At 40.7% G+C, this 14390-nt stretch overlaps 1 protein-coding gene across 8 annotated transcripts in view; it reads left to right on the top strand.

Annotated features, from left to right (window-relative positions):
- The window catches only part of ptprea (protein tyrosine phosphatase receptor type Ea), a 58073-nt gene extending 46549 nt beyond the window's left edge, over window positions 1-11524 (top strand). For all 8 annotated transcript variants that reach the window (XM_039788261.1, XM_039788257.1, XM_039788263.1 and 5 more), the window contains 14 exons: window positions 2486-2562; window positions 2888-2924; window positions 3039-3136; window positions 3791-3910; window positions 4266-4429; window positions 4686-4821; window positions 4973-5122; window positions 5482-5575; window positions 5746-5822; window positions 5945-6079; window positions 7560-7685; window positions 9220-9371; window positions 9511-9646; window positions 9773-11524. In XM_039788261.1, coding sequence (XP_039644195.1) covers window positions 2486-2562; window positions 2888-2924; window positions 3039-3136; window positions 3791-3910; window positions 4266-4429; window positions 4686-4821; window positions 4973-5122; window positions 5482-5575; window positions 5746-5822; window positions 5945-6079; window positions 7560-7685; window positions 9220-9371; window positions 9511-9646; window positions 9773-9847 — 1577 coding nt within the window. In that variant the 3' untranslated portion in view covers window positions 9848-11524. The remainder of the gene's footprint in view (window positions 1-2485; window positions 2563-2887; window positions 2925-3038; window positions 3137-3790; window positions 3911-4265; window positions 4430-4685; window positions 4822-4972; window positions 5123-5481; window positions 5576-5745; window positions 5823-5944; window positions 6080-7559; window positions 7686-9219; window positions 9372-9510; window positions 9647-9772) is intronic.
- Window positions 11525-14390: the final 2866 nt, after the last annotated feature.

Genomic DNA, 14390 nt, shown 5'->3' with positions numbered 1-14390 from the left:
AGATAGAGTAGGTCTAGGCCACACTATAATTTACAAAGACCCAACAATTCCAGTAATTCCCACAAGAGCAAGCATTTAGCGCGACAGTGGTGAGGAAAAACTCTCATTTAGGCAGAAAACTTGAAAAACTTCCTTTTAGGGAGAAACCTCAGACAAATCCAGGCTCTTAGTGGGCAGTTGTCTGCCGGTACTGGTTGGGGGTACGATGAACAGTGGCAATTATAGTCACAATAAAGATAATGGAACTATGACTAGAAATAGTAGTTGTTTTAATGTTTTAATTAGTTCATGGCATAGCAGGGCACTGCAGGGCGTAGCATGACGTTGCAGGGTACTCCAGGGTGTAGCTGGACATAGCAGGGCACTGCACAGCGTAGCAGGGCATAGCAGGGCGCCTAGCAGGACCACGGCGACAGCTGCAACCTTGATTTAGGTACTACCCTAATCCAGGGAAAACTGCAGGGCGAGAAAACATAAAGGCTCCGGGGAACAAGCTCCCCAGAGCTAGGTTACTCACAAGCATTTGCACCCCGATGAAAAGTGAGACGAGAGAGAAGCTCAGTGTGTCACAGGAAATCCCCCGGCAGTCTAAAACTATAACAGCATAGCGAAGAGAAGCAGAGATAGGGAGGGGGCGCGCTGTGACTGTGGCTACAGACCCTCCCCCACCGGTCTAGGCGAACACTGCAACTCCTCACTCCCTAAATATGAGCTTTCTATGAAGAGAAGCAGATACAGGAGAAATATTATATCTTTTCTTAGTTCTTGTCAGCACACGTGCTGCAGAATTCTGGATCAGCTGGTAAGTTTTAAGAGACTTATTTGAGCAACTTGATAGTTAGGAATTACAATAGTCCAGCCTGGAAGTAACAAATGCATGGACTAGTTTTTCAGCATCGTTTTGAGACAGGATGTGCCTAATTTTGGCAATGTTAAGCAGTTGAAAAAAGGCTGTTTGTTTTAAGTGTGCGTTAAATGATATATCCTGATCAAAAATAACTACTAGATTTCTGACAGTAGTGCTGGAGGCCACGGCAATTCCGTCCAGAGTAGCTATATCTTTAGATTATGAGGTTTGGAGGTGTTTTGGGCCCAGCACACACTACCCTCTGTTTTGTTTGAGTTTAACATCAGAAAATTGTAGGTCATCCAAGATTTTGTCTTTAATGCATGCTTGAAGTTTAACTAACTGAATGGTTTTGTCTGGCTTGATTGATAGTTATAATTGGGTGTCATCCGCATAACAGTGAAAGTTAATGAGTGAGAGTGTTTCCTAATAATATTGCCTAGAGGTCCTGCATTTAAAGGTGAACCGTAAGAAGTTGATGGCAAGAGGTGATGAATTTTATCTCTAATTGTTATAATTTTATCATGAAGTCGTCACTACTCAGAGCTATAGGAATAGATGGCTCAATATGAGCAGCTATGATTCTCTGTCAGCCTGGCTACAGTGCTGAAAAGAAACCTTGGGTTGTTCATATTTTTCTTCTATTAGTGATGAGTAATAGACTGTTCTGGCATTTCTGAGGGCCTTCCTATATGTTTTCAGACTGTCTTGCCAGTCCAAATGAGATTCCTCCAGATTGGTGGAACGCCATTTACTTTCAAGTTTTCACGAGGTTTGTTTTAATTTGCGAGTTTGGGAGTTATACCAAGGTACTAGTTTCCTTTGCTTCATCATCCTCTTTTTGAGAGTCTAAAGTCGTCCGTAGCACCATCTACAAAGTTATGAATTTGGGAGGGACTAAAGTTAACATAAGAGTCCTCTGTTATATTAATGCACGCCATTGAATTAAATGCTGTTGGAATCACTTAAATTAAATTTAGCTATAGCACTGTCAGATAGGCATCTAGTGTAGAAGCTTTTATCTAATTTCGTATAGTTGGGTAGTAAGAATTTGAAAGTTATTAAAGAATGGTCTGATAATAAAGGATTCTGCGGAAATACTATTACTTCTTCAATTCCGATGCCAGCACAAGGTGTCGAGGGTGTGGTTAAAACCGTGAGCAGCCTTATGCACACTGTGACAGAAACCAATTGAGTCTAGTAGTGAGTTGAAAGCCGTACTAAGGCTATTGTTGTCAACGTCCACATGGATATTAAAATCACCTACAATAATTATTTTGTCTGTTCTAAGGACTAGACTTTATAAAAATTCAGAATACGGACCTGCAGCTCGGTAAACAACAGATATAATTGGCTGTAATGTTTTCCATGTTGGATGTAGTTGATTAAGAACAAGACTTTCAAGGTTTAGGATTAATTAACAGGCTTGAGTCAAAGATGGCTACAACTTTCCTCTCCTCGGCCAGAGCCTGGACGAATATGAGTATTAATGTGACAGTGGATTCATTTAGACTAACATATTATTCATGGCACAGCCATGTTTCGGTAATAGTGTTTAATCAGAGTACGGTTAGGTACTCCGTATATCGTTTATCCGCTGTAACCCTCTAAACTTTCCAATGATATTTTCACCAACAGATGATCATTCCAGAGTGGTGTTGACTCTGCTTGATGGAAATCCCTGTTCGGACTACGTGAATGCTTCTTACATTGATGTGAGTTATGCTTTTTTTTAGTTTTTTCTTCATTCCGCGAACACGGTACATTGATTTGTAAAATGGCAACACCATACTGTAGCAAAATAACAATTATAGCCCTGATTTCTTTTATAAAGGAATTTCATAAATCAGCTTAATAAGGGTTGGACCGCAAGGTCCATAAGTATTTAAAAGTTGGTTTTAAAATTTAGATTGAGAACATTCTTTTATTCTTGACCTCAGTAACGGCAGTTGAAGAGACGATCTCACCACAAGATCCATTAGAAGCTGTTCTCGAGCTTTAATTAATATTATTAATCAACTTCATATTTGTTTTTGACAGGGTTACACAGAAAAAAACAAATTCATAGCAGCACAAGGTAAGATAGTGTGTGGAAATTACATGCATAATTATGTTGATATCTTTATTAATAATTTAATGTCTTAGTACATGTATATTATTATCATAATCGTTGAATGTTTTTATCTCACAGGCCCAAAAGAAGACACCGTAGCAGATTTCTGGAGGATGATATGGGAGCAGAAAGTAGCTACTATTGTCATGCTGACAAATCTGAAAGAAAGAAAAGAAGTGAGTGGCCTCGTTTGTTTCCTCAATGTGCTGGAGTGTCTACGGACACTATAACTCCTTCCTTCCTTTCTTTTCCTGCGAAGGGGGCAAGCGAAAAGTCAGATTTTCTGTAGGGATTAATGGAGCATCACAGAAAGATTTGAGAAGAAATGCGCTTCAAAAAGATTTCATTACTTATGGTCAAAGGTGACACTGTGGCATTTAATTTAAACTATTCATTTCACACCTGTAATCTCCCCTCTGACACGTGTTTTTCTGCTATAATTGCTCAGTCTTAGTGAACCAGAACTCTGACTGGACAATGAGAAAGGGGAGGGTGTTAAAAAGATCAATAAGAAAAGAATAGGCAAAGATTTAATTAAGCGTGCGGACACTTTGAAATCGATGGCTACATAATGTGTCATAAAGTCCTCTACGGCAGTGTCATAATCACCCGGCAAAGTCTTGTATTGAGCGGTTGCTCCCCTCTCGCTTATACCAATCTGGACTGACTGGCTGTGAAATTGGAGCACGGGTACCTTTTAAAAAAAACTCTCACCTTTAGTGGAATTGTGCATTTAGGCCCTTTTTTTTCTCGAAAGGCAAGTCCTCGAATATGTTCCTAGAGTAGGTTTGCTCAACCTAGAATCACGGCTGTCTGGCATCTCTCACCAGGACAAGTGTTACCAGTACTGGCCGGATCAGGGCTGTTGGACCTACGGGAACGTGAGGGTGGCAGTAGAAGACTTTACTGTTCTCGTGGACTACACCATACGCAAGTTCTGTATACAATATGTAAGTTTTAGGCAGCACTCTTGTATTTACTGCGCTCCAAAGAAATTCTATATAAACAGGAAGGTGGGTGGTGTTTGTGAAACATTACTGCACATTGCATTGTAAGTAGTTTTAGTTCCTTTTTCATAGTAAGTCAACTAGACACTTTATAAATTCTTAGTAGTTTTGAATGACCTTATCATATAGTGTACAGAAAATGTATCTAGATCATTAAACAAAAGCTGTCGCTACTTTTGATTAATCAGTTTCAACAGCAAGCATTATCAATGATTTCCCTGGGGCCTGTTCGTGTCCGTTGCATCTTCAAACCCGCTGCGCAGGCGTTGTTAACACTTGGTTTGTGTCTCCTATGTAGCAAGCCAGCGATGCCGCCAAGACTCCCAGGCTGGTCACCCAGCTCCACTTCACCAGCTGGCCCGACTTTGGAGTTCCTTTCTCCCCCATCGGCATGCTCAAGTTCCTCAAAAAGGTCAAGGCGGTCAATCCACCCTTCTCTGGGCCTATCGTGGTCCACTGCAGGTACCAGAGCACTGAGCGACTGGATCATTGTTTATTATTTTGTTGTTCACTGGGATCTACATTCCTTTTAAACGGTTTTAGTTGTCCAATTTGTTTCCACGGTGATAAATATCCGCTGGAAAACAAACTGTCAGCTATGTCTGGAAACATTATGAGCATGGGTTTACGAGGACAGACGTCCCTTTGTTTCACTGCTGTTGTCTGCTAAAAACACAAGCGTCAGCTGAGGATTGCGGTTTGTTTTGCGTCTCTGCAGCGCCGGCGTCGGGAGGACAGGAACCTTCATCGTAATAGATGCCATGATCGAAGCGATGCACGCAGAGCAGAAAGTCGACGTGTTTGGGTTTGTGGCCAAGATACGAGAGCAGCGCTCACAGCTCATTCAGACAGATGTGAGTTGGAGACGGGACAAAGTTCACTGTTGTTTATTCAACGACATGACATTACACTTAATTCTTGACAGTGAATGACAGTTAATTATTCCTACTCAATAATTGTAAGATTTCAAATGCGCCCACCCGTTTGTGTGTATTCCCACCCCAGATGCAGTACTCATTCATCTACCAGGCCCTACTCGAATACTACCTCTACGGAGACACAGAGCTGGACGTGTCGTCTCTGGAAGGACATCTGCACAAACTGCACAACACCTTTGCAGACGGCGACCGGGTGGGCCTAGAGGAAGAGTTTAAGGTGAGACGTGTCATTTCACATCTCGGCCCACAAAAGATTACATTTAATCAAATATCGAGTCTGTTAATAATAATAATAAATCAATCAATAGAAAATGTACTGCTATACAACCGTTAAAGTCAATCAGACTAACAAAAATCAACCTTGCAGAGAAAAGCATGGCAAGAAGAAGAGAGGGTTTGTTCCAGCTTTAGCTACTTTTAATCTAAAGTCCCTGGGCAGTTGGACTGATAAAAAAGATACACTAAACACATGATTTTAATAGCCATATCATGTCCAAGTGTAGACAAAAACTGTCACATTAAGTACCATTACATATACATTTGCACTATTGTAACACTTTGCTCAATTTTGCCCAGAAACTGACCAACATGCGAATAATGAAGGAGAACATGAGAATGGGGAACCTTCCTGCCAACATGAAGAAGAACAGAGTTCTGCAAATTATTCCATGTAAGAAAAGAAGGAAAACCATAGAACCAAATAGATGGGACGCCTGTTTGATGTATGAATTTATGGCAGATTTGGACCTCCAGATTATATCATTTGGAATGTGAAATTTTGTTTCTCCAATATTGTGTGCTCTGCTGCATTCGGTTTTAAAGGACATTTTCCTATTTCAGATGACTTTAACAGAGTTATTCTCTCCATGAGAAGAGGGCAGGAGTTTACGGATTTCATCAACGCATCTTTTATAGATGTAAGTGCACATTTTATGACCTAATGCCTTCCTCGTGCATTTCTGTCTGAAATAATTCACAGGCATGGTTATCGACACACGTTATTTGGATCTGAAAGTGTGTGTGTGTCTGTGTGTGTCAGGGCTACAGACAGAAGGACTACTTCATCGCCACCCAGGGCCCTCTCACGCACACGGTGGAGGATTTCTGGAGAATGGTGTGGGAATGGAAATGTCACTCTATAGTCATGCTCACCGAGCTCCAGGAGAGGGAGCAGGTGAGGCGCAACGGCTACATTAACTAAGCTCTGTTCCCATTTTCAGTTAATGTTTGTGCAGCATTTCATATTTGGAGCCAAACTTACTTTAAAATATTGACATTACATGTCATTAAGCTGAATTCCAATAAGTATATTAGCTTCAAGTGAGCAAATGCATGGACCTTTTTCACAGCAGACATTTTGACTTGTCATAGTAGGAACAGCACAGCTGAAATTGATAACCTTAACAGTTCATGGTCATCGTAAAAACGTCACCATGCATGTACCTTCCTGTGGGAAACTCAGGCTGGATTTTGCTAACCGAGTTTCCCAGTTGGTGACGCGTTGACAGCTGACGTTTGATTCACTGAACTTTGGTTCACTGAACATATTTCAATGACAATAAACTGTTTTATTGTGGACAAATGCCTCTCCCAAGAAACATGCACAGACATAACATGTTTAAAATTATTCATAAATAGGCCCATGTATAAAAAAACACCACATTATCCGTGTCTTTTCCCGTTGGTTGTCCTGCAGATAACACAAACACCTGGCGATGTGCTGTTTGGATGCTCTTATCAGAAAACCACAGCAAATCTTTTGTTATTGTGGCCTCCATGTTTTCACACACCTGATGCTCTAGGCTCTGCCCAACCGTTGGTGGTAGTCATGCAAAATAGTGTTATGCCAAACGCCAATATAACAGAAGAAGAACACACATCCCGACCATGTGAACGCTGCCAGTCGGAAAAACAACGTAACCACGGGCGCGGTGCCTGTTATTCCGAGGTGGCATGAATGCGCCAAGTGTCCCAGTAAGCTATTTCAGTGAGTCAGCATGCACAATACTACGGCCTCTCCTAAGTGGAATGCAGCCATCATTAATGCTTTTGAATACACCTGTGCTTTTCCTACTATGACATGAAAAAGGTCCATTAATGCAGCAAATGGAGCAGAGGAGAGGTATAGTACCTGGGAAGGTGGAAGAGCATTGTGAATGAGCCACCTGCAGAGGTCAGATGGCAGTTGCAGGAAGACCAGCCAGGGGGGAGTGGCATGCATGCATGCAGCGGTGTAGACATGCGATGAACCTGTTGTCTGTGGACCGACCGCCCTTGCCCGTCTGTCTTTGTCTTCTGGAGTCTTTGGCTGAAGAAACTGCCGCTTCACGTGCGGGCCTCTGCCCAAATACTACACTTGGCGATGCTTGGCCACAGCTGTGTCGGCCACGCCCCTGCCAACGACTCACACACAACCCTGGGTGCTGATGGCCAAGCTATACACACAGCCACAGTTCCACAACACCCTTCACACCTAATCACAGTCAGTCAAAACACCGTTGTCTCTAAACTGGTTCTTACAACTGAGTGAAAACAATGCTAGCTCCCACAATCCCAGTTAACAAAACAGCACAAACAGTCACAGTCGACATGTCTTCATTCTTTTACCAGCAGTAACCAAATAATTATATCTTCGTTTTTAACTCTTTTTGCAGGACAAATGTTGCCAATACTGGCCCACGGAGGACTCTGTCACCTACGGAGACTACACGGTAGAGTTGAAGGGAGACACTTTGTGTGACACCTTCAGTCTACGAGACTTGGTACTCACCTTTGTCCCGGTAAGAAAATGAACCTGTCGGTAGGGCTGTCCCAAACGATTATTTTTTAAACTAGTCCACTAATCTAACGATTAACTTTTCAATTAGCGATTATTTTTTTCAATTAGCGATTATTTTTTCAATTAGCGATTATTTTTTCAATTAGCGATTATTTTTTCAATTAGCGATTATTTTCCCATTGCTCAATTATTAACTATTTACACAAAACAAATTTCATAAAGTCTCTATTTATTAAAATTGTTGAAGTAAAATGAATTTGTAGTGCAACCTGAACCCAGATGTAGGCTGGCAATCAAACAACAAAATAAAGTCACTTTCAGGAGGAATGCAAAAATAGTAAGCTGTATTTGCTTTTTTTAACAGTAGTAGGTAAAATAATGAATAAGCTCTTGTTTAACATCCAAGCTCTTCTCCCTTTAATCTTTCCAGTAAAAAAGTGCAATTTTAGCAACATATGAAATCAGATGTATCATAAATCCAACATAAGGCAAGTTGCAGAGTGTCTAATATAACTGTAGTATAGTATATAGTATAGTCTGTAACCATGATGATGGTAAACCAAAAAAATAACACTGAAGACTGACAGCGTTTGATGATGCTTATTATTAAGTCATAACGGGGCATTAAAATGAATCAACGGACTAATGTACCGTTGGGCTACTACTGGGAACACATTCCGTCTCACTATGTTGATAATCGCACACGTCTACAGTGCAAGTTGTGTCTTAGCCCAGCCCGACACATTAACTGGAATTATGAGCCCGATTTTAACCCGATAATTTTGTAATACTTGGGGCGTTATAACTGATGTTATAAAGGACTTGTGAGATATCTGAAACAATCTGGCCTGGTTGCGCAATTATCAAAGACAGTGCTACAGATGGGGGAGACTAGCACAGTTTACCTCACACTCAAGTCAGTGCAGGACATATACCCAGAGCTACGGGAGAAGCTAGAGAGGCATAGCTTTCTCCCCACCCAATTAGGCTAATAAAGTTATGATTAAAAACAACACAAATACTTGATGAAGGGCCCGCCCGAGGATAGTGGGAGGACATACAGGCCCAACCTGGCCCGTGGGTCAAGTTTGGGCTCGGGCAGAGAATCTAAACTCTACTTGGGAGGGAAAGGGACAAAAAGGTGAGCAGAACTTACGGTGTTTTGCTGCTGTTACCTGACTCAGGGAGGCATTTTACAAAGTCTACAGTACCAATACAACAACGTCAAAACACTCCATTACTTTAAATCCTGCATTTAAATGTAAAAGTTCATGAGTATTATCAAAACATTCTAAAGTGAAAGTACTTCAGTAATGACATTATTAGCATTTCACTGCTGTAGTTGGACATGGTGAAGCTGCCTTTATCAACTCCAGTTAGGTAGTTTAGTCCAGTGTTTCCCAACCTAGGGTTTGGGGCCCCTCCAAAGGGTCACGAGATGATTAATAGGGTACGAGTATGCTTTCGTATACTGCCAAATCGTATTTGAAAAGGTATTGCGATCTCTCGTCTACCTGTCCCTTTCCTCTCAAAAGGAGAAGCAGACGAGGGTGATCAGGCACTTCCACTTCCACGGCTGGCCGGAGGTCGGCATCCCGGCTGAGGGGAAAGGCATGATCGACATCATCGCCTCGGTGCAGAGACAGCAGCAGCAGTCTGGGAACCATCCCATCGTCGTACACTGCAGGTAGCTTCTAAACACACGTATCTGAGCCGCTTTTCAGATTTGGCTTGTCTACTGCAGCCTTTTGCAATGACTGCCAACAACAAGCCGCTGTTCACGCTTGGATTAGTTTCTAAGAGTTTTTGTGTTTTGTGTGATGCAGTGCTGGTGCAGGGCGAACAGGTACGTTCATTGCACTGAGCAATATCCTGGAGCGAGTCAAGGCAGAAGGCCTGCTGGACGTGTTCCAAACTGTGAAGAGTTTACGCATGCAGAGGCCTCATATGGTCCAAACGGTGGTAAGTATCGGCACGAGTGAATCCAAACTAATCTCAAGTGTTACAGATGTCCTGTACTGTATCTTATATTCCAGTTTACAGGCTACCGCCTAATCAACTCTTTTTCCCCCCTTCTTAATTCTATAGGAACAATATGACTTCTGCTACAAGGTGGTACAAGACTTTGTCGACATTTTCTCAGACTATGCCAATTTTAAATGACCAGATTTGCCTTAAACGTGGTTTTTAATGTTTTCGAAAGCCGGTTTGTCAGTTTTATTCTTTTTTTTTTTTTTTTTAACTTGGTCAAATGATCTATTTTGCTATGCACTTGTCCCGCCATTAACTCCGTCCTGGCTGTAATATACTGTATGTCAGTGGATGAACATTGTAAATGAAAAAAGTTTAGTAATTAATTATGATTAATAATGTATATTTCACATCATGTATGATAATTATTTTATCATCAAGTGTTGTTTTACACTCTTATTTGATTTTTGTTGTATAATACTGTATTTTAAATGTTGGTCTCTTATTTCACTTTTGTTGTATAATACTGTATTTTAAATGTTTATCTAAATGTTATTTTGGATTGACCACGTCATTTGAAAAGTTGTACTTATTGTAAATGTATTTATGTATCGACGATGACATTCCATTCTTGAGTTTTGGAGCGCACGACCGGAATGTTTTTTTTGTTGTTGTAATCATACAGTACGTCATTGCATTTATTGATTACTTCTATCTGAGATTAGAGGCGATATTGAAACTACATGCCCATCGCACATGCGATACTCTTTCCAATGGAAATATTGTCAGAGAAAGAACTAATTGCTTAAGCCGTAATGCAGAGAAAGTAAAGTTTAGCGACGGAGGCCCAGGTGACGACGCGAGGGTCGGGCAGAACGTTTACATTTAAGACGTATCGCAAAGTCGTGAAATACCGTCGTTACATTGGTTTTGTATTTCAAAAAAGTGGTATGAGACTGCATTTAACATGGATGTCAAGTTTGCCTGTAGACGGCAAAAAGTATTTTGCTAAAATGACTGCACATTAAAAAGCACACGTAACTAAGCCAAGAACCTGCAATACTCACCGGTATGTTTATTGCTTTTCTACCTCTGCCAAGGAGGTTATTTGTATTAGACATTTTTCAAAAATGTGAAAAAATAGAACGTCCCTAAGGTAAAAGGCTGAGCGTTGAAGGTGATTTTAAGGAAAGGTAAGTGTGGTCGCTAAACGCAGTAGTCGGTACCATTTCACGACAACCTGTGTCAGATGCAGTTAACGCAGTAAAGTATTAAATGTGTAACAGTAGACGACTCCTGTAATGGCAAAAACCACAATACGCACATGTGGTGCTTCAGTGCCTGCTTAATGCCAGAGCCACAAACGACATACTATCAACGTTCAGTTACTTTATATCTTACAATACATGTTTTTTATTTTATTTTTACATACTTTACAATAAGGAAGCAGAATGTTTCATAGGAAAGCATATGAATGTGAAACGGCTTGTCTGTGCAGCAGTAACCCTATCCATCTGGAACTTCAACATTAAACCAAACATTTGAAATAATTTGACCCAGCTCTGCTTTAATGAGTGGTCTATCCATTTCTGATTCTCAATGTCTTTCAAATGCAAATTGAAATACTAAATTAATCTGAAAAAAGTTTAATAATAAAACATACAATAAGGTGGATGCACAACAACTACGGGCTACAGGATTGGGTTACCAAGCAAAAACAACTGACTAACACAAAACAGAAACATCTCAAACTAATTCAAAACATGCACAGTAACAAAGAGGTTCCGCGTTTAATGGCTCCAACACACCCATTTGTACACTTTCATTCTGCTCAATGAAAAAACTTGAAATAAATCACCACTGAAGATACCTTTAGTTTCATCTTCTGCATGAAGACTGTCAGCAACACTTTTTTCAACACAATTTCACCTCAAATCAAAAGGATTTATTGGCCTGTGTAAGTAATACTCTAAGCCAACAGGGGGCAGTAGACACACACACACACACACACACACACACACACACACACACACACACACACACACACACACACACACACACACACACACACACACACACACACACACACACACACACACACACACACACACACACACACACACACACACACACACACACACGAAAAGAATATATAAATTAAAGGGGAAATTCAACTTATAATACAATGCAAGTTTCTGTAATATAATACTGCTCAGAAATAGGTAATTTCAGTCTATCCTCACCATATATGCTGACCATCAGAGTGAGACCATTGTGATGATGTAATCAAGACAAATAATCAAGCTGCTGTATAGATGGTGAATAATGCAACAACTCCTACATGTCAGCATGATAAAACTGTAATTCAGAGTATAAATATAGAACCATAAAAGTAATTAAGTGTTGACTGCTCTCAGAGCACAACTTTAGAAACTGTCACATGACCTCACTAGCCTCTTCTTTTTCTAAATCAAAAGTTTCACATCCACATGAGCTGTATGAGAATCTGCTTTGCACTAAACATATTGTCTGTATGGAAACTGATGAGGCTTTTAAAAGCACCAAAGGCAGATACTTCATTAAAAGACAATTAAGTTTCTCTTTCAGAGTCACACAAGATACAAAAGCAAAAATCAACAAAAAATTGATCTCCCACTTCCAAATAAATATATGTGTGGTTACATTAAGCTTTTGTCCATGTGACTGCCACCAGTCAATAACGGGGAGAAGTATATATGAGCTATTTTTGCCAAACAATCATGTTTCTTATCTTGCACAAAAATCCAAGTGACAAAAGCCTCTTTGTTGACAATTTCCATTTCCTCTGGGACCAGACACCATGGTAACACTACTCAGCGGGAGGGGCTATAACCCAAAAAAGGTCAGCATGAGTGAGGAGGTCATATGAATTATGTATTAACCCTAACTGACTGTTATTTTGGTTGACCCCTAACTAATTATATTTTCTCATTCACAAGGCTTCCCATTTTCTTTCTAATGTAATATGGAACATGAGCCATTTATTGGCCGGGTGGCCTGCGCTGTGACCCTTCTGCTGCAATGCTTTCATGTGTGGCTTAGGAAACTAATTTCTGATTAGACTATGGCCATGCGTATGTCAAGCAAAGTCTGTTTACTTGTTCCTTCACTTTTCCCCCCAAACATCCTCACATTCCTTTCATCTCCTGAATTCAAACCCACACATGTAAAGTACTGAGAAATGTGGTAAAAATAAATAGATTTGAAGAATGGTTTAGACAACATTGCTTTAATTTAACCAGCAGTAATCAACAGTGTGCCAGAGTTTTTCACTTTCATTCCCATTTCTTAAAGATGAATCAATCCACACACTTCCACCATATAAAAACACTCATTCAGTAATACGTGAGAACAGTTTTTTTTCAAATGAGTGTAATTTGCTCAGGCAAAAAAATGGTGGTTCTAGATACACAATACAAGTTCGATTTTGCTGATACAACAAGTCGACAGTAGGGTTGGGTACCGAAACCCGGTGCCAATAGGGCACCGGTTCCTAAACGACCATTATTTACACAAGGCCGAATAACGCTGCCGATTTCGGTGCCGCTAAAATGTCTGCGCTGCTCTCTGGTGCTTCAGAGTGACCAAAAGAAAAAGTCACCAGGAAATTTTAAACGCATAGAATTCATTTCCTGCATTCAGATACCATTTTAGCCACCAATTTATGGTGATGTCTTTATTTATGTCAAGGAAAAGACAAAATTATGGTAGCAGGTAACAATTCAAAATATAAAATATTATGAAATGTAATGCGGAAAGGGGGCTTTCCCATCCGGGCCTACTACAACTGACCGCAAAGTCCAGTTTGTTTAATTAATATGAACAGGACTTGACTCTGCAAACGGAGATCCCGTTAGTGCTCGTGCCAAAACGTTCTCTATGCAGGAAAAACCTTGCAGTTGGTAAGCTTGTGATACATTCAATGTTGCTGTAAAATACTGTTTTGTCATCTAGTGGTTCTGCAGTGTTTCCTCTATGTTGATTGGCAAGTGGCGGTCCGCCACGGTTAGATTTCTCCCGCCACGGTATCAGAAATATATATACAAAAAGCTGTCTATCAGCAGTGATTGTAAAGAGCACGTCGACGGAGAATAGCGCAGACACGCGCTTCACAACGCGAGTGGGCACGCGTGCCACTCTGAGAAAAGGGAGAAAGAAAAAAGAGACAGGCTGTCCGTAGGACCCGGTTAAGATGGCATGTGTGCATTCTTTACAACGGTAAGTCGTATAACTTATGTTGTCAGTTCATTTAAGCCTGTATTAGTCTATAGTTCTTGCACATTTTGCTAGCTAAAGTGCACGTGGCTGTTGATTCTTGATATCATATCATGGAATAGTAGGCTAAACAGTGATTATTTCATACATTCATGAAACCTATTGGGGGAAATTCATTCAACATAATTCACAGCCAAATAACAATTAAAAGTATGCTATTTGAACATTTATAACCTAACCTGGCAGGCACTGCCTCCGATTTGGTGTCTGCTGTGGTGCGCAGCGCTGTTTGGACCGTGCGCCGCTGCCCTTTTTTTCCTCCATAAACTCCGCTCTCAGCTCCTCTGCCAGTTGCTGCATGAACTTCCTCTGGACAATTTACAGCTGGTGCACTCCTTGGAGAGGATGCGTGCAATGATTCCAGCCAGTTGTAGCATGTATAAAGTTATATGAACACGTAGACAGCTACCGTCTACGTGTA

The sequence above is a fragment of the Perca fluviatilis genome, chromosome 21, assembly GCF_010015445.1.
Source record: "Perca fluviatilis chromosome 21, GENO_Pfluv_1.0, whole genome shotgun sequence".
Classification (NCBI taxonomy): domain Eukaryota; kingdom Metazoa; phylum Chordata; class Actinopteri; order Perciformes; family Percidae; genus Perca; species Perca fluviatilis.
Note: the sequence above shows the minus strand (reverse complement) of the source record. Positions and strands in the feature narration are given on the sequence as shown.